The 21,791-nt window shown below is 38.3% G+C and overlaps 1 protein-coding gene across 1 annotated transcript in view; it reads right to left on the reverse strand.

Annotated features, from left to right (window-relative positions):
• The window catches only part of cUnh18orf63 (chromosome Un C18orf63 homolog), a gene marked incomplete at both ends in the record, with an annotated part of 21,025 nt that extends 1,207 nt beyond the window's left edge, over window positions 1–19,818 (reverse strand). Inside the window, 14 exon segments of the mRNA XM_083901812.1 lie at window positions 1–5; window positions 5,260–5,966; window positions 6,075–6,252; window positions 11,228–11,420; window positions 11,552–11,637; window positions 11,909–12,005; window positions 12,311–12,423; window positions 12,613–12,689; window positions 13,403–13,444; window positions 14,493–14,604; window positions 15,430–15,486; window positions 17,080–17,139; window positions 17,141–17,159; window positions 19,691–19,818. The exon segment at window positions 1–5 is cut by the window's left edge and continues 58 nt beyond it. Of these exon segments, the coding sequence (XP_083757938.1) occupies window positions 1–5; window positions 5,260–5,966; window positions 6,075–6,252; window positions 11,228–11,420; window positions 11,552–11,637; window positions 11,909–12,005; window positions 12,311–12,423; window positions 12,613–12,689; window positions 13,403–13,444; window positions 14,493–14,604; window positions 15,430–15,486; window positions 17,080–17,139; window positions 17,141–17,159; window positions 19,691–19,818 (1,874 nt within the window).
• Between the last annotated feature and the right edge of the window lie 1,973 nt (window positions 19,819–21,791).

The following is a 21,791-nucleotide window of genomic DNA, read 5'->3' on the forward strand; positions in this document are numbered from 1 at the left end:
TTCACCTTCAAAGATTCAAGACACACAAACAGGAAGTCAGAATCTCTGTGACGCCCACGTCGATCAGTGTAAAGATCTGCTTCAGATTATAATAAAGGTTTGACATACACATTTACTGAACATGATTGTGTTCTAAATTAAACCATGACTCAAGAGTTTCTCTCCCTGTAGACATGAAATCCAGCTGCGTCAAATCTTCTCTTGAAGAAAGAATGACAACAACCTAATTACATCCATAACAATGTATGGAAGTGAAAGGCCACGCCCCCCCACGCTGAGGGACGCACAACACCCCGACCTCTGACCCCCCGAGTCAACCACAGACACAGAAGAGCCCTTAAGAATGAGACAAAGGCTCTGTTCAGAATTGGTCCACAGAGATATCTGATCAGAGGAAGAGGTCAGCTGTGGATTTTTAAAGGCTCATATAATATGGAGGTAGATTTGTGTTTGCTTCAATCAAAATATATATTTTCAATCAAAAAACACCTTCAGTTCAAAAAAAACAAAACCTTTTCAATCAAAGAAAAAAGTGTTGCATGCAAAATAATATTTGAAACTCAAAAAATTGCATTTGGACACTGTTTTTCACTTGCGATTGAAGTGAAGTGAAGGTTTTTTTGTTTGAAGCAACTTTTTTGATTGAAGTAATGTTGTTTTGTGTTTGGGCCATATAATGGGTAGGACATTTGTGTCTTTAGAATTCAAATTCAACCAAAAATAAGTTGCTTCAAACAACAACAAAAATTCAATAAAAAAAATCACTTGAATAAAAAAAAGGTTTCAATTGCATTTGAACACTTTTTTTTTTAATTAAAGGGACACTGTGTAGTATTTATGGGTTTATATGACCCAAAATCCACTCTTTTATATATATTATGTGCTTCTGCATTGTCTAGTTGCTGTATAATAGTTTGTTTCATTTTCGTAGTGTTTCAAAAAGTCATGAAAAATAACATGGTCCTGGGCCGCTGTTGCATAGCCACTGTTAGCAGCGAGACGCCATGTTTCTACCGGTGCCTGTATAGTCAAACGCGAAAGAACAAATCAAGGGAGCAGTGGTGGAGTGGAGTTTTCACGACAGTGAGTGAAACAAGAAGTGTGTGTGCCGTGTTGTTGTTATGTTGGAAAGCCTCGGCGAGAGTGTGTTACACTGCATGTTGTTGCTTGGTTATGTTCTCCCCCTTCACGAGAGAGTCCCGTAGTTGTTGTGCTGTTGCCGAACGAGATAATCTAAACTAAGGAGTTAGCAGTCCCTTTACTACGGTTCGGGGATCTGCCGGCGACTGGGTTTGTTTAGGGGCTACCGGTTAGCAGATGAGAGGCTGACAAACTCTCATCTCTCATCTGATTGCTAAATTAACATTAGGCTACATGTACTTTACTCTATACTTAGCTGAATCAGCCGGATAGATCTGAGTTTGTCAGCCTCTCATCTGCTAACCAAGCAACAACATGCAGCATAACGCATTCAACATAGATTATTTAACTGATAGCTCCGCCCCCACATTTCACATCCAAAAATGTCAGTCATTTATTAAAAAAAAGGGCTGCAACTTATGATTAGTTTGTTTTTCTAGATGAGTCATTAAATATGATGATGTTCTTGAAAGTCATTGTTTTTTCAAAAATATTCCGTTTTTAATGAAAATGTTCACATTTAAGAAGCTGAAAAATCAATTATATAATTGACCCAAAATCCACTTTTTTATACATATTATGTGCTCCTGTATTGTCTAGTCGCTGTATAATAGTTTTTGTTTTATTTTCGTAGTGTTTGAAAAAGTCATGTAAAATAACATGGTCGTGGGCCGCGGTTGCATTGCCACTGGCTATGTCCCAAATACGAGACCACGGTCGACGTCGGTCGCGGCCGATGTGGACCCATGGATGTATAATCTGAACTGGATAGATCACCGCCCCCTCTGCCTTGAAGACAATTTGTGCATGGTGGCCACTGTGGGTACTGCAACAAAAAATCCCATGGAGCCCAAAAAGCAATTTTCCCATTGACCGCAATAGTAAAAGAGACGCCTGTAAAAGTGTCCACAGGACACCTCGAGACATGGACGAGGTGTGATGTTTCTCAGGTTGAAAGACAAACATGAACAGGTAAAATAAACATGGTTATGCTGTGAACTCCTATAAAAATCCTATAGAAACATAATAAATGTCACTTTGCAGCCATACAATCCTATCATAATTGTATACAGTATAATCTGATATGTCACTGTAAATTAAACCAGCCATATGTATATTAAGTACTTAAATCTGAGCCCAAACTAAAATTTACAGCAGTAAATTAAACAGTAATCTTAATCCAAGCTCATCAGATATAATACAATGGACATGTCACTGTACCAGGAGTCATTTTGCCTTGTAGAGCTTGTCATAGTAGTCAAGTAGTACCTACTTCACAGAAACAGAAAATAAACATAATCTTGTGTATATATCTATATATACATACACATGTGTATACACACATATATAGTTTTAGTCATCAGCTGAAAAACTTTATCTAAAAATCTAAGAAATGATTAAGCTGTAAAAGTAAAGTAGTAAGTAGTTTGTCTTCACTATTGTAGGATCAACATGTTTGTTCTCATGCTGAGCAGAGAAGCCCTGGTTGTTTTTCTGGATCTTCTCAACCAAGACATTTATATTCTATTTAATGTAAATGTTGTTAATAGTGCTTGTTTTGTGTATTACATTTTTACACACACACACACACACACACACACACATATATATATATATATATACACACACATACACACACATACATATATAGCTTTTTATGTTAAAATAATAAAATCCAAGATACTATTTAACAGTGTATTTATTATCAAAAAATATAAACAAAAATATAATAAATATGAGGACACATCTTTGAAGGATAGGGAGGAGTCTCTCCATCCTCCTCTCATTTCTCTCCTCATGTCTTCCCTGAGGAGGTCGATAAGTTCACCGTCTCTGTCCCTCTTCCTCCTCTGAGGTTCTGGTCTGTTTGGGTCCTCCACATCATCATCATCATCATTCTCCTCCTCCTCCACCCAATCGTCCTCCTCTTCACCCACTGCTGCAACTTTGCCCTGGTCTGTCCCAGCACCTCATCAGAGGTGCTGGGACAGAAGCACTCCATCCCTGAGGACATCGCAGGACAAAGTTGCAGCAGTGGGCTTCCCCATTCTGACACTTGCAATCCTGAAACAGGGGATTCATCAAGTCAACAAAAACAACAATGAAAGTACATTTCAAAAGTATATTATTAATGGCCAAGATAAACCAAATGTAATGTAAAACACCGAACAGACATCAAACTAATATATATACATACTACATACCGTATCCTTACTTAATATTTATTTTAAGTTGTCTTTTTAAGTTGTTTTTTTGGCCTGCAAGGGAGTTACATTTCCTGCAGGTCCATTCTTTGCAAAACAGTACTATTCAGAGACAAAAGACAACAAGGGAAGATGTAGTTTTAGCACGGGGGTTTAAATGACATGTTGCTGCCCCCACTCACAGTTAAAATGATCATTATAGGCATAATAACATTACGCTTCTCTTTTAGGAAAGACAACAACAACATTTATGTCTTTGCCAGAGTGAAGAGGTGAGCTCACCTCTGAGGAGAATACATCGAGCATCATTTTATTAGAAAATAAAATGATTAACATATGTTTCTTTCTTGCCACCAACTACAATCAGTGTGTGGTGTATGTTATGATATATGATATAAATGATATAAAACCACCACATATATGTTCATTAAAGTTTAAGTTAAAACAAAAGTTTGAAAGTTACACCGTGATTGAAACTACCATTTCACGGTGCTTACAGACAGCACACGGCGAACAGCGAACAGCAAATGCGGCGGTCAGTCTTGTGACTTGTGCTTATTAATTACATAAATAGCGGAACATTTAAAACAGAAGAAACGTTTAATTTGTTAAACGTTGTTTTGTTTATTTCATTCTGATTTGTAATACTTACGTATGAAAACGAACTCCCGCAACACGTCCGCCATGTTGGATTGAAAAAGTTTTGCTGCTGGCGCGCGAAGAATTGTGGGATATGGTCGGCGGCGAAGGATACCCCAGACCTATCCTTCAAAAACAAGCTAACGTCGGCCACATATCTCGGCCGCATACGGAGCAGTCGAGGTGGACCGGTTCATTCGGGACAGCCGACGGCACTGCGCTGTGACGTAATTTGACAACATCCGGTCGACAAATCCACCCTTCCTCGGCCGCGGTCTCGCATTTGGGACATAGCTACTGTTAGCAGCAAGACGCCATGTTTCTACCGGAGCCTGTAAGGACAAACGCGAGAGAACAAATCAAACGTCGCTTTACTTAGCGGAAATCCCGCCTCCACTCTCTCTGCTTCGTCTGCTACGGCCGCGGTAGCTTGCCCTCTCCCTCGCCTCACGAACCTCATCTGCTGACACGGGGAAAGACGACGAGGTTGACATTTGACCGTAGCGCTCAGGGAAGGGAGGGAGTGAGCGGAGGAGCAGTTCTTTGTTGTAAGTTTCAGCCTCTCCTCTCGATGGCACTATAAACTACTTACTTCACCTTTAAAGTCAGTCACATAGTTTACCGTCTTTATAAAGAACGACAGAGGTGGAAAAAGTACTATAAAACTGTACTCGAGGAAAAGTACCAATACTTTGATGAAATATTACTCAAGTAGAAGTTAAAGTAGTCATCTGAAAATGTACTCAAGTAGAAGTAAAAAGTAGTTCATTTGAAATGTACTTAAAGTAAAAGTTACTTAGTTACTTTGCGTGGGGTGTGAGGGTAGTAGGAATATGACAAGGGTCAGAAATCCAAAACTATTTCGGAGCTCACGCGCCCGGTGGGACACAGGATATTACGTCACGAAATATTACGAACTCTATGTTCACACACCAGTGCTGGTGCTAATCACATCATCATTCGTCTGGTTCTGCTGTATATTTTCCCCCTGTAGGTCTTCATTGTGCTGAATTTTTATTTTTACTCAGTAACGGATGGGATTTATAAAGTAACTAAGTAAAATACTTGAGTCAATACGTACTCAAGTAAAATACAAAATCCTGATTTTGAATTGTACTTAAAAAATACAAAATACACAAAAAAAGTGTTCAATACAGTAACTTCAGTAAATGTATTTCGTTACTTTCCACCTTTGAAGAACAAGCACTGTTTCAGTGTTATTTAGGTCGTCAGATCTTCACAGTAGATTTTTAAGAAGCCTGAAGCCGACACTCACCGCTCTGCTGCTGAGGGGCGTGTCCTTGGCGATGTCAGAAGAAGTCAGAGGTCGTGGAGGCTTCATTTCAGGAGCTTCTGCTGCTTGTTTTGTTCGTTTACTACTGGAATCAGAGCTGAACTTCACGCAGGGTTTGGAGGTGGACTTGGATTTGAGCTTCATCTCAATCTCTGTAGTGAGGATGAGTCCAGGTTTGGGACTGAGGCTGGATGTGGTCTTGACTCTGGGGTGAGCTGAAGACTGAGGAGGAGGATGGGAGGTGCTGTTGCTGCTGCTGAGTGGTTTAGGGCGACGCTGGAAGTTCGGGATAATTGGTGGACGACGGAGTGGATGAGACACAACAGGAGGAGGAGGAGGAGGAGGAGCAGAAGGTGTGTTGTTCTTGAATGCAGGTAGAGTCATCCTCCTCTCCTCTCCTCGTGCTCCGCTCTGATGCTCCCTATGCTTCTGAGCACAAAGAAGGGCGATGTTAACGTCACGAGAAGGATGTTTCTTCTTGAAGATGGGAAACAGCTTAGGAGGAGGAATCAGGGCCAGAGGAGGGAGAAGAGAGGAGGTGAGGGATGAAGCTGGCTGGAACAGTGGAAGAAAGGATGAAGAAGAGGAGGAGGAGGTGGCGATCAAGAGTGATGAAGCTGGTAGGAAAGGTGGTAAAGAGGAGGAGGGAATGGAGGAAAGGGAAGGAGCTGATTCAGAAGTCACTGAATCTGAACAAAAAAAAGACACTTGTGAGGAATTAAAACAAAAGGAAGAAGAGGAGGAGCAGGAGGAGGCGGAGGATGAAGGCCAGACTCCCAGTCCACAACTCCTCTGACTTTGAGTCAGACTGGTGAAGCTTCCCAGAATTCCCTCAGCTCTGTCCTGCTGGGAGAGAGGAGACCAGGCTGGAGGATGCAAGCTCACAGGAAGAGGAGGAGGAGGAGGGGGTGGGTAGTTGAGGAAATGCCTGTTAGAGGAGGTGGATGTGCGGTTGACCTGTTCACCACTCAGCACCTGAATAAAAGGAGAAATTCACTGAACAAAACAGTTTGTGAAGATTTTCATTTCACCAAATGCTGCAGTTATGACATGAATTTATTATAACACAAAATTAAGCTGCATATTCCAGCGCTCCCTAAATGCACCATGAGGAGCACATGAAAACCTTACCATTATGTGACAATAACACTTCTTACGTACAAAAATATTACCAACGTTACGTGAAGATAACACTACTTACGTACAAAAACATTACCAACGTTACGTGAAGATAGCACTACTTACGTATAAAAACATTACCAACACTACATGATGCTAAAGCTACTTACGTACAAAAACATTACCAGTGTTACGTGAAGATAATGCTACTTAGGTACAACAACATTACCAACGTTATGTGACGCTAACGCTCGTTACATACATAGACATTACCAACGTTACGTGAAGATAACACTACTTACGTACAAAAACATTACCAACGTTAGGTGAAGATAATGATATGTACGTACAAAAACCTTACCATGTTACATGACGCTAACACTACTTACGTACAAAAACATTACCAACGCTATGTGACGATAACGATACTTACATACAAAAACATTACCAACGTTAGGTGAAGATAATGATACGTACGTACAAAAACCTTACCATGTTGCATGATGCTAACGCTACTTACGTACAAAAAAATTACCAACGTTTCGTGGTGCTAACGCTACTTATGTGCATTATATGACTTTTGTTCTCAGGGTGATCAACTGTGCTATTACAGTAACATTGTAACATTACCAACGTTACATGACGGTAACGCTACCTACGTAGAAAAACATTACTCACATCATATACATTGTGTGTAATATAGATATAGACATGTATAGATATGGTATGTATGTGTGTATATATACAGTGTGCGACTACATACAGTGATAATCTCTATACATGCAAGTAAAGCCTGGCGGGCTTTACTTGCATGTATAGTAAAAGTGTCTTTGACACAAAGATTGAGAACGCGGAGTGAAAACAATGAAAAGTGTGCTCTTAAGAGTCTGTCACCGATCTAGATCTACTCAGATCCCCTGCACTTCATCGTGACTGTACTCGATCCTTGTCATAAAGATCATTATTTTATATGTGGGGATAAAACACGTAGGGAAATGATCCAGTCTGCTTTGGATACGGAGAGCCTGCTTGGAGACGGCAAAGCGCAGAGCGCAGTACCGGCGAACGGTGCAAGAGAGGGAGTACAGTACAGTGCGCAGTTGAGGCAGATGAGGGGGCACTACCACTTTTTCTTATTTCTGATTTATTTTACTTTAAAATGTGACAATTGCATGGCTTGCTTTAAGATTCAATGCCCAATTACTTAATTAGTATTTAACTTTAGTGAGAACAATTGATATTATTTATTTTAATTTGAAGATTGTGTATTTTTGTAAGACGCTATAGTTTATTAGTTTAAGTATTGTTAATAAATGTCTTACAATAACACATAATAGTCATCATTTCCTGTCAACTTTTATATATATATGTATATATATATATATATACATATATATATATATATTTATATGTGTATATGTATATATATATGTATATACATTTGTATACCCTAACTCTCTCAGCTTGGTCTTGTCGTGGTCTCCGTTTAGGCGAATGCCAAACTGTAAATGGGTCAATGACATATCAAGCTTCTAAAAGTGTATTTTTTAAAAGTATTTTCAAAATGGATGTAATGCATATTTTTGAGTCCAGAACAATGTGCTTGAACATTTCTCATATATGGTTTAACTATTCTAACTGTTTTAACTAATTTTTTAACAGTATCTTTAACTTCACAACAAAAAAAATGTCAGGTGGCACAACCAACTATTTATAAAAAAATATCTAAATTCCTAATATTTATCCATCCATCCATTATCTACCGCTTTTTCCTCCACCAGAGGGTCACGGGGGGTGCTGTGCCTATCTCAGCAGACATTGGGCGATAGGCGGGGTACACCCTGGACAGTTCGCCAGTCCATCGCAGGGCCACATATAGAGACAAACAACCATTCACTCACACACTCACACCTATTGTCAATTTAGAGTGACCAATTCACCTAATCCCCATATCGCATGTTTTTGGACTGTGGGAGGAAGCCGGAGAACCCGGAGAAAACCCACGCACACACGGGGAGAACATGCAAACTCCTTGCAGAAAGGCCCTTGTTCCGAAGTTGTTCCAAACGGGGCTCGAACCCAGGAACCCGGGTCTTCTTGCTGCAAAGGCAAGAGTGCTAACCACTACACCAACCGTGGGCCCCCTAATATTTATTTTAAAATTAATTATTTGGCAACTATACCTTAAGGTGTCTACACTAGATAAACATTATTATTTTTATCATTATGGTTTTTTTTACAATAATTTAAGATTTTTGGTCTCTGAAGGTCAGGTTTTAAGCATCCTTAACATCCAATTGTACATTTAAAGACAGGAAAATAATCACACAAATACACAAATTCATATATTCACTATAATAACTACACACAATACATTTATAAACCATTTGGTCACTTTGACGTATCATTTATTGGTTTAAATTGGTTGCACCACTTGACAAATATTGGTTGCACCACCTGATCACATTAGTTATGACATGAAATATGCTGAAAAAATGCATTTTCATTTCAAATAGTAACATGTGTTTTAGACATCAGTTAAACCTAACCCTAACCCATCAAAAACAATTCACTTAACATTACATCTTTATGATGAGGATCCAGTACAGTCGCAATGAAGTGCAGGGAATCTGGGTAGATGTTATTAAAACGTGGTGACAGACTCTTAAAGAGCAGAGCTCACTTTTCATTGTTTTCACTCCATGTTCTCAATCTTTGTGTAGAAGACACTTTAGCGCTGCAATTAACGGAATAACAGATGCATCAGATGAGCTGATGTCTTTAGTTAACTGCTCAAAGAGAGAGAATGTTCTCTGGTGTGAAGTCAATGTCGCAGGGAGTTCATAATCTGCTCCGTATGCAGCCAAGTTTCGCTTTAGCGCAAAGAGACGTTCCAGCATTTAATAGGTGCTATTCCATAGTGAACTCGCTGTGTTTAGGCCATCGAATTATCAGTGCATCCCTAAATATAACATCTTTATTGACAAGAACAATGTAACCGTAATAATGACATATTTGATGGTGTGACTTGAGTTTCAATCAGCACATGGACAAGGGATCGCTCGCCGATTACATGGGGGCGCATCGGCCTTGATCTCCGGTTTAGAAAAATTTGTGGTGTATAAAAAAATGTATTTAAAATTTAAAATAAACAACAACTCTTAGCCTGGTGGAAGTAAACCCTGGTGGCCCACCAGGCTTATAATGCACTGGGGGAAACCCTGTAATAATAATAATAACTGTTGTAAAACTTTCCAGCAGGTGAAACTATATGTGCTAGATGTTATGACTAAGTAATCAAAGCAGAGTTGTCAGCTGGATCATTGTTAATACTTAAGCTGTGTCATGCTAATTTTGATAGTGATATTGGCATCTAAAATGTACAAATTATCATGCAAAATTATTTAAACTGTGTAATATCTTTCCATTCAAAACTAATAAACATTCTAGAAGTGTCATGGATAACCTTTGAGCCTTGAATAGCATTATATAGTGACATTCCTTGCAGTTGTGCCACCTGATTAACAGTTGTGCCACCTGACAATTGCAACTAAACTCAAATTAAACAGCTTCTCTTTGGATGCAAGCATTATTTTCTACCCTTGTCATGAATGTCACACAGAACACTTTTTTAAGAAACAAAGAGATTTATGATAAAATATTTAGTAGTTACTACTTTAATAATAAAGTAGTTATTTTTATCAGTATTTGACAGAGATCTACAAACCTTTTTGCTTAGTCCCAAGGTTCTCCGGGGTTCCTCTGGCTGATGCAACATTCAGTTTACAGCTATTGTCTCTTGACTTCAAAAGAAAGTCCAATGTTTATGGTTGCACCACCCTGATATTAAGGAAATGTAAATCTTTGGACAAAAGTTTTGCAGTTATTTTAGCAGCTTTAAAACTATTGATATTAGGGAAAAAACATTATTCAAAAGACTTCAAACATAAAATTATGCCAGAGTATTTTATTTTGAGTTTATCATTATTAAAATAACATTTTTAATAGTTTTCTTAGTCTGCTCACTTGCTCGGACAGCTGCATCACCTGATATCTTAGGGGTTTGAGAAGCCAAAACATAAAAATAATATAATTATTTGAATTTACTGAAAAATTTATGAAAATGAATAGGTTTTATAGAATAAAGTGATAGATGTCATGAAAAGATTAAATTTTGTTTTTTTTTAAATAATGGACTTATGCATGTCATGTCATTGACCCAGATACATTAAAAAGACTTAACAATCCTAAAAACGTGGGTTAATCCCCAACGACAATTCACAAATGTTATGAATAAAATTCTTCATGTGTCATGGCGCGGTCACATCGGCAAGTAGCACCGTCTGCTAATTGCGTGTGTGTGAGGCAAGCAGCGCCGTCTGCTAATTGTGTGTGTGAGGCAAGCAGCAATTTATCACTTTATGCCGTGTGGTCTCATTTTGAATCTGTGTGTTGAGAAGTGCCCTGTGTGTGTGTGACAAAGAGAGAGGAGAGCTGTCTAATTGCAACAATATATGGCTTAAGCATTTGCAACTTGGGTCTATCCAGGTGTCTTAATTAAAATAACATGTTTTATTTGTTTATATATATATATATATATATGTATATGTATCGAACTGTCCAGGGCGTACCCCGCCTATCGCCCAATGTCTGCTGAGATAGGCACAGCACCCCCCGCGACCCTCTGGTGGAGGAAAAAGCGGTAGATAATGGATGGATGGATGGATGTATATGTATATATTTTGTTTTTGAGAGTTCCCCCAGTGATAAAATCCGCCCTACACCACTGAGTATACACGTGTCCTGTATATATACGTATACATGTAAGTACCTGCTTTAGTGATGATGCAGGACTGTTCAGAGTTGTGGTGCAGTAACGGGGTTTCCTGGTCAGGTGAGCAGGGAAACCACACACGCTCCTCACTCGCTCCCTTATGTCAGACAGGAAGGAGGCCAGCGCCCCCTGCAGGTCGACCTGGGGACAGCGCTGCACGGGCTGCAAACGGATACAGCTGAGAGGATACCTGCTCAGTACCAGGTTAAAGGAACATTCTGAAGATTTTTAACACAGAGCATTTCATTCAAACCACAAACAGAGACAGACTGATGTGTGTGTGAGCTGGTCATGATCAATAATCATTATTGATGAGGATACGTGAAGAGTCTTTCTCCCACCAGTCGGAAGTAAACACTGCAGTAAACCTCCTCCCCCTCTGCCAGCTCAGGCAGTCTATAACCATACTGGAACACACACAGACACACACATTACCTTTTATTATAATATATAATATAAATATATGTATATATACACAGTATATATATATGCATATATATAATGTAGATAATTTACAGCCATATCTCTTCATCTTAAATAGAAGGTTTGGGAAAACTCTGCTAAACTGTTGGGGACCCAAACAAAATATACCACATTTTTACCACGAGTGTTTGGGAACCAATGGTTTTATAGTGTGTGTGTGTGTGTGTGTGTGTGTGTAAGAAGACGATGATGTACCAGCTGGTTCCAGTGGTTCTGCAGGTCCCTGTACGTTCTGAAGGGTCCGTCACTGGACAGCTGACGACTGATGGTGATGATCTGACCTTTCTTCATACTGAACACACATACATACACACACACACATACTCTCTTATTACTAACAACCATAATCCATATATTAGTTTTAACACAAACACAACAGTTTAGAAAACACACATACACACCCACAACAATGTAAAACACACACACACAACTATTTAACATGCAGTGTCAGTCTGCTGCTAAAGGCTTGTGTTCAAACAGAGCAACAGCTTCACCTTCTGGGTGTCCAGTGCATCACAACCGTCTGAACTGTGAAGCCTCTGCTCTCTGCACTTTGTGTATGTGTGTGTTTGTGTGCAGCAGGTGGTGCTGTCTAACCTGGGCAGGACATGACACCACACGGTTCCTTCTGTAGACAAAGGGTCAAGGACAAAGTCAGGGTCAGACCAGAACCTCCTGAGCAGTGAGGGAGGGAGGTCAAAGTCCTGGAGCTGTGACACACACACATACACACGCAAACACACACGTTAATTTGATGTTTATATTCAGATGTTTTTACTTGTCTTTATTTCTGTAAATCAGAGAGACTGAAGAGACCAAACTGACTCTCTGAAGTTTAAGTGAAGTTGTTGTTTTTCTATGTTTCTAGTCACAGTGTTGTTGTTGTGTTGTTTTCTTACTTTAGTCGGGGGAAGTTGCACTGTGTTGGTCTCAATGTTGAGGCACAGGTGACCATCAGTGGTGGTCAGCTCCATGCCTGACACACACACACGCACGCACACACACACACTTTTATTACGTGTTATATAATCACATGGGGATGAACCTAAACTTAGATTGACATGATAAATTTATAACTTCATGACAATAAACAAGGTCACAGAGACTCAGCTGCTCTGCAGAAGTGGACACTTATTATTACTACTACTACTAGTATTATTATTATTATGTAAAAAATATATTTTCTCAAATACAAAAACAACAAATACTAAAATCTTCAGAGAAATAAGGTGTTATTTTTAAATAAAGGCACAGTTGGAAGTTAGTTTACTCTCTGAGCTCCACTGAGTCTACTGTTTCTGTGATTGTTATCCAAGTGAGCGCCCCCTGCTGCCCTAAAATACCTTTGAGAACATGTTTATGTCTTTATCTCACTGTTAGACAGACTTTCCAACAGGAAGCTGAAGTTTGTAAACCACTCACTCTCCCACACCAAAGTCCATAGAGAAAATCAGTGATTTTAGCTCACAGGGACACAGGAGCCGCTGGTCTGCTGCTGCCTTGTGTGTCACTGAGGTCAATCTGAATGAATGTGATGTTAAAATCACTGATTTTCTCGCTGGACTTTGGTGTGGGAGAGTGAGTGGTTTACAAACTTCACTTTCCTGTTGGAAAAGACTGTCTAACAGTGAGATAAAGACGTGAACATGTGACGTAAATATTGTAGGACAAAGTGGCAGAGACACTTACTGACAGCATTCAGACGCCCCGTATGGGTCAGGAAGTCTTTACCTAAAATAATAGAACAGAAAGCATTACTATTATTAGAAGAACAATAGAAGAAGAAAATGCTCAAACACAAAAAGAGCTAAAACACTCGGTAATAATTTATAATGAAGTATGGTAAAGTGCAAGCGAATATGAATTCTATTTGAAAACATTTGTTTGAATCAGGTTGGGTCAAACACGTCGCAGGTCATACGAGGTTCCAAACTTCCAAAATGGACGACGTGAACAAATGTAATCCTGATATATTGATTACTTATTAACTCGTCTTAGCGACTGTTGCTGCGAGCTCAGACTGAGATACTGAGCTATTTCACACACACACACTGTTTGTTTATATCAAAGTGGGTCCAGGGTTAAGGCTTGTCCACTTGTTGCGACACTCTGCCGTCACAGATTACAGGTTGGACTTTGCTGTGAAGTCAACACTCTGTAAAGTCCATTCATAATCTATAATATTTATATACTGATTTATTTACTATTACTATTATAACCATCAGTATTTACTATTATATATTTATTATATTGACTGTTTACTAACCTTGATTTCCTGTATTTGTTATTTTGCTGTAAATGTAAATTTAAAAGGCATCATTCTAATAATAATCTATATATAATCTTATATAATCCATGATATTAAAGAGCTAAATACACTCCTAAACTGTTTTAAAATGACTTATTTTAGAGTTAAATTAAGAACAAACATGTTGAATTTAACTATTTTAGTATTAAAGTTGCACTAAAAGAGTTCAATTTATTGTCAACATATTTGAACACCAGTGAAACATTTGTATAATCCAATGTCATGAAAGAAAAATCTTGCTAAGATGCAACATTTTTGCGTGATTTGCTAAAGTCACTGGAGGCCGATCGGCTGCTGCCTTCTGTCAACTTCGGAAACAAAGAGCCGGTGAAATCGTAAATCTGGAGTCTTCAAGGTGGGACTTTGTTTTGTACGTGTAAAACTATACGTTGTGTCTATAAACAGTCTACGATTAAAGAAACGAAATAAACAACAACACACAGAGTGTTAGAATGTCACGCATGTTCACACCAGAGATGAGGTAACGTCCTGCTTTGTTCCAGCGTGGAGTCAGTCTGGTGATCAGAGAGTAGGACAGACAACACTGGAGGACACCTGGAGACACACGCTGAGGACAGCCCACCTACACACACACACGGTTCTAATATTAGTCACACTTATTGCGTTATGCACCAAAAATGTCCTTTTAAAAGCAAGCTATAAAAAACATTATACAATATTATTCTACATTTACTGAGCTGATTTTGTTTCACCTACACCCAACCAACACTTGACCTACACTCGATCTCATTATTGACATCAATTACTAATTCATGTTTTAAATAAACAAACAAATATAAATAAATAACAATAATAATAATAATAATAATAATAATAATAAATAAAACAAAATTATACAGATTACAAAGTATGTATTGAATTATTACAGCCTTGGATCATTATGTCAATGATTAGCAGCAACACTTGTGACAGTACCATCTCTTGGAGACTGTGTTTTTTTTCTAGTTCTTAAGTCGGACTAAAGGTGTTAAATAGTCTGAAACTATTTTAAAATGAACTATTTTATTGTTAATTGAGACAATGAGTGTTAAAATGAACTATTTAGTATTAAAGTCTCACTGAAAGCGGTAAATAAAGACTGAAACTGTTTTAAATTAAATGTGACAGCTACACATGCCAAATATGTCCAAAAACAATGCCATCTGAAAATGAAAAAAAATGAAAAACGTGTCAAATATGCTTCATAACAGTTCAAACCTGTTAATCTGATTAAAGGATGTGATTGTCTTAAAAAGGCTTGAAAGTTATACAGCCACCTGTCTTGACATGACAATAACAGCGTATAATATTAGTTTTTGTGTGTTTTCATGTGGACAAAAAAAACCTCCTACATGAGGACAAGGCCTGAGACAGACTGAGACACACAGACGTCATTATGTCCTCACACCTGCAGATGGTGTCTCTGTCCAAACAACTGGAGGATGCCTTTCTGGAAAAAGGGGATCTGCAAGAAAAAGACGAGCAGTAAACAAATAACAAACACAATGAATATGAATGAATGAATGAATGAATGAATGAATAGATTAATCTCCACAAACATGTAACTGTGAAAAATCAAACATTTTATATTGTGTGTGTGTGTGGGTGAAAGAGAGAGAGCGTGTGTAGAATAACTGAAGGTTGAGACCTTGAAAGCGAGGACATTTCCACACGTCTTCACTCTGCCATGAACTAACTACCGAGTTAAAGTGACCGATCGGGTATTTTGATGTGTGGTTGTCTGAGGTACTGACACATATTCAGAGCTGACCGTGCTGTGAGCGCCCCCTGCTGCTACGATATTGTAAGAACATGTTCATGCCTTTATCTCACTGTGAGACAGACTTTTCCAACAGGAAACTGAAGTTTGTAAACCACTCACTCTCCCACACCAAAGTCCATAGAGAAAATCAGTGATTTTACACAGGAGCTGCTGGTCTACTGCTGCCTCGTGTGGTCACTTTGTGTCACTGAGGTAAATTGGAATGAAGGACTTTTGATACCAAAGTGTCAAAATAACACATTTGAACTTAGTGATGGAGGCAGCAATGGATCAACATCTCCTGTTTGCTACAATGTTAAAATCATTGACAACCAGGCTTTTAGCCAGCAGGGCGTCCGGGTGTCCTGGTGACGCGATGTACTGAAAACATTTGAAATTAGATGCCCTACTTTTAGGCAGGACGCCCTAAAGACGCCCTATTTTTCCCCCGGTAACCACCGAAACGATGTTGTGATGACGCGCGGGTATAGACAGGTGCGTGCTGGCCGTAGTTTTTGCTGCCAGCACGCGCTCGTTAGGTGTCCACCAGGGTGAAGTACAGTGATCTTGACTGGATGAGATGCCGTCTTCACTTATGTAGCGCTTGTGTCATGTCCCCCACCCTCGTCGTAAACTTAAGTGCAACCTTGTTCCACTGCACACACACACACGCTTGGACGCGCAGAGCCACTCGAGAGAACGAGCCGGTGACGCGCGCACCATCATCTGAGAGCGCAGGGAGCCTGGACAGCAGGATCACCTTTTCGTGCACAGCTTCCTCAACCTCTGTGGTTGTGAACTTTACGTGTTTGTGACACTTCCCTTAATTACAGCGCTAGAGAAATTATATATTCCATCCATACGAAGGGTCCGCTTACAGTGGCGCACAATGCAGGAGAGAGAAGAGCAGAGTCAAAAAGCAGAAAAAAAAAGGCCCGCACCAGATGAGGGGCACCCTCTATAATTGCAATGCCTTGACTTTAGTGATGTCAGTACACACAGTCCCAGCCATAACAACAAAATATTATTTTAAAAAAAAAAAAAAAGTTACAAAATTGGCACAATAATTAATTGTGGTGGGGGGGGGGTGTTCCGGAGGGCAAGGGGGGGACACCCTCTAAAAAAATCCTAGCTAAAAGCCTGCTGACAACCACACCTCAAAAAATATAGTATTTGAATGTTTGGATGGCTGAGTGTGATCCTCAATCTCCAGAAACTGCTTAATGAGTGCAAGAGACCCTGAGAGACACCGTAAACAAACAAATGAAAGTCCAAAAACAGTGGAGTGCGCCTCACAGCAATGACCACTGTGATGTCAGTGAAGGAATCCAGAGCAGGAGAGGCCAGGACATCAAAAGTACAATAGTACCAGGTCCCTGTGGACACACACACACACACACACACACACACACACAGTCAAGTCAGTCAAGGACACCTCCACAGGAACGCTGTGTTAAAATTACACAGAGTTAAATCTGACTGTGGAAACTACACATATACAGTATACACTGTATATGAAAAAATTAGGGCTGTCAAAAGATTACAATTTTTAATCAGATTAATCACAGGGTAGCTGTGGATTAATCACGATTAATCCCGATTAATTACCATTCGTAAATATGCCAAAAAAAATCGAATTTTCTCTTTATATTGTTGTAGGAACGGAGAGATAAATAAAGTATGTGAAAATATAAATGTAAAGAACAATAAAATACTGTAAATAACTTGTAAAAACCTATACAAACTTAGTTAAAAAATAAACATTACATTGTAAAAAACCCACATTATAAGACAATATAAATAAATAGAAAAAATAAAATGCTGTAAATAACTTTTTAAAAAAAACTATACATTGCATTGTAAATAACTCACATTATAAACAAAATATAAAGTATAGAAGTTAAATAGTTTTCTTGTGGTACTAAGCCCACAGCAGGAAATTCCTCATCAGCACTTTGAAGCACTGCTTCTGCTAGTCAGCGTTAGCGTCAGCTAGCATTCTGACGCTAACGTTAGCTGCTGTCTGTGTCCCCGTTAGTTAGACAGTGACTGTTAATGTTATGATTATATCATTATCTGCGCCAGTAGCGCCACTTACAACTGTGTCTTTCTTTCTTTTTACTTCCTCTTCTAACTACCTGATTGATAACTCCTCTTCATTTTCCTTCAGCTTCACACAGGTTAACGTGAGGAGACGTGGGGCCTCTTTAGGGAGGTTTCCTACTGAGATGTCATTGCTAATCAACCATTGTTGTTTAAGGGAGACGGGGATGCAGCTGGTCACTGATGCATTTAGGCTCCGAGTGTCGGGAGCCCCCCTATCGGCTCGGGGCCCCAAGCAGTTGCCCGCCGCCTTGTCTGTTCATAAACTGCACGTCTACCCGTAGCACGATGAAAGTGCGTTAATGCGTTTAAAAAAAATTAACGCGTTAATTCCACAAATTAATGATCCTGCGTTAACGAGTTAATTTTGACAGCCCTAGAAAAAATACTATACTATTATCTGTTTTCCATTGTTGTGTTACATTGACATAATCTCACCTGTGATGTGAGGACAGGTACTTAATAAAGTTTAATTTACATTTTAATTTAAAATGTAACTATTTTAGTGTTAAAATCTCACTAAAAGGGCTAAATGCACTCTGTAATAGTTTTAAAATGAACTATTTTAGTGTTAAAGTCTAACTAAAAGAGTTAGGAGCACAGGAGCACCTGTGATGTGAGGATTATGTATGTCTTCTGTATCTAATAAAGTGAGCAGTGAGTGTGTGATGAAAGGCTTCATCATCAGTCAGTGTTTGTGTGTGTGTGGTTCATGAACACCAGTCAGCTGATGTTTCTCTGTTCTCTTCTGCTACCATGTTAAATATAAACCTGCGTCCAGCTGCTGCTTATGAACCACCACCACACTGAAGCTTCACAGCCAAGTGTCATCATTAAATGGTCATTTGACGCGTGTCATCAGCTGGATTTAAGCATTTACCCTGATGTGTTAGAACTTTGTCAACATTGTGTCAAATCCACTTGAAATAAAAATAATTCTGCTCTGATTTCCCTGATGTTTTGGTTCATTGTTTTATTAATGAGACTTTTTCCTTTTTTTTTTGCCCTGAATCTATGAGATAATGTTGCTTTCTTTTATTTTTGTTACAAATGAATGTTTTTCTATTTTTCTGGATTCAGATACTTTCCCCTGGTTTTTATTTTGTTAATGATTTTTTCCAGAATTGTATTTGTTCCGTTTTTAGAGATAATCATTCACTTTCATAAGTTTGTTTTGGTTCTGTTTTTTGAATTAAGGACATTTACACTTTGAAGCTGTGTATTTAAGTATATTTTGATATTTAATTAAATTAACCAATTTTAACACTTTCAGTGATTAAATGAGTCTAATTGAGTTAAATACATACTGTGAAAGTTTTAAAATGAACTAATTTGAGTGTTAAATTAAGAACTAATTTGTTAAATTAACTACAACTTTCAAGTCCGTTTTTTCAGAATTCTATTTGTTCCATTTTAATGAATTAATCATTTATCAAGCTCTCAAGAGGGAAATTAAATCATCTCGTTGATAACTGACTAATTGAGAAAACCAGAACCACAAAACAAATTTACTAAAAGATCTCAATAATTCAGAAAAATAACTAAAATGATAGAAAAATGATCAAATTAGTTCCAAAAAACCCAAATATTTTTGGGGACATTTCCAAATCTCCATTTATTCTGAAAACTAGACCAAATAATTTGGAAAACAAATTCTCATTAATTAAAAAATAACAAAATGGACAACATAAAAAAAAAATGTATCTCATTAAATCAGTTTTGGAGTGCATAGAGGAAGTGTTGTATGCGAGTGTGACACTGTACGATGATCATGATGATGATGATGATGATGATGAAGACAAACCTGCAGATCTTCAGCTGTCTGCTCCTCGGCTCGTCCTCGTCCTCCTGAAGACTCAGAGAGACACTGAGGAGCTTCTTCACGTCTGGAAGAGACAAGAAGAACAACGACGTCTTGGCTCCTCCACTCATCCTACACACAAATGAACAAATACACTACAGTGAACATAAACACTTAATCTAAACAGGAATATTTCGTTCCTTCAGCCTGTCGAACTCGATAAATTATAAAATACTCACTTATGTAAACTTAAAGAGTAACAAAAAACACAAGAAAACTCCACAAACATGACAATAACATAATTATCAACACATAAATGTAGAATAGTTTAGTTTTAAAGGGCAAGTTAAACACATTTCAAGATCTGAAAATGTTCATTTAAAGCAGCATTTGATATCATACACGTTCACAAGGTGATTTTAATGTTTGAAGTCCACATGAATTACCTCATTCTGTCCGAGAAAACGGACACAAATGGTCGCAGATGGCCTAATTTTTTTGTTACAGGAGAATTTGGTGGCAATTTTTTCTTCATTATTTATCATTTTATTTTCTAAATGTCCTATATTACCCTTATTTGCTAGCTAATCTGTTAGCTACCAAGGTAGTGTTTCCCAAACTTTTAAGGGGGACCAATTTTTTTATAATATAAATCGTGACAAGAGTAAAGACCAATTTACAGACACATCTCTAACAGATAACATCGCTCTAAAATGGTAAAAGATTGTGTCATTTTTAACACCTTAAAAACCTTTAAAAACATAAATACGTAAATCTGAAATAAAAGTTTGAGGGGAAAATGTACTCATTTATTTGGGTAAAAAAAAAATCTGAGTTTGAGGAACACTGATCTATGGTGTCTTTGTGATACTCAGCTAGTAACACAAGGGAAAAAAATGTATTCATATTTTAACAATTCTGGAATTTCTATGAAAAAACTACGAACTTAGACGTCCAATGTTAGGGTTATCTATTAATTCACATTTTGTTTCATCAGAATGCAAACTTTTCTTCTTTCAAGCATAAAAAAACAACATTTTATGCGATATTTGAAGACCAAATTTGTTTTGGGGACCATAATTGTTTTCCACGACCCATTTGAGGGCCCCAACCCAGTGTTTGGGAAACATATATGGTTTCGTCGTGTGTACATGTAAAAGTCATAAATAATTTGAAATAATTCCTCAATAATTAATTCCTACGAAAATTGTTCCACCTCCTTCAAGCATAAAAAACTTAAATGCCATATTTCAAGATCTTTCTGAATATTGTGTGTTCACATTCTGTATTGTTTTTTAAAAAGTGTAAATTAAACAAAAAAAACAAGTCGATGAACTAAATTCTCTGGAAGCTAGGTCGCCATTTTCCGGGTTTCATGATCATTTTAACAAATAATTTTGGCTGTGGTAACATGTTGTGAACAACAACAGTATTTGTCTAATTTTAAGGGAAAATGGTTAACCCTAACCCTAACCCTCCCAACAAGCTAGTTAGCTTCAATCAAAGTTTACATTTAACCTTGTTTTCACATTTAAACGCACATTTACACACACGTACACATACTCACTAAACCGTTAGCGGCGTTACTTACACAGAAAAATCCAGGTTTAATGAGAATTATCACAATAAATAGACTATTTATTAAAGGTAATCTTTCTAGCTGTTAGCAAAGTGTCAGCTAGCATTTAGTTAGAGTTTTAGAAGACGAATGACGAGGTCTTACTCTGACATTAGTCACTGAAACAAAAATATACCAATCTATCTAAATCAATGGCGATGTTTTAACGGGTCATTTTTTTTATGCTGTGGAGTGATACAGCTCATCAGTAAACAATCTTTGTGTTGAAGGAGGCGGGAGGGCGCTATGGACGGACACTTTTGACCGTTTCACACAATAATGTGCACATTATCTGCATATTTGTGTCGCGGGGTGTGGACACTTTAAGCGGACTTCAGTTTGCCCTGTGTCCCCACCCAGCGGGGACAGACACAAGCCGTGGGTTACGTGAATGCAGTAATTGGTTTGCGTGAGAAGCCCGTTTCCTTGAAAGCTGGTGAACTGGGACGAACTTTAGCCTCGTCTTCGCCCACAGCGCGCTGATTA

This window comes from Microchirus variegatus (genome assembly GCF_963457635.1).
Source record: "Microchirus variegatus genome assembly, chromosome: 15".
Classification (NCBI taxonomy): Eukaryota; Metazoa; Chordata; class Actinopteri; order Pleuronectiformes; family Soleidae; genus Microchirus; species Microchirus variegatus.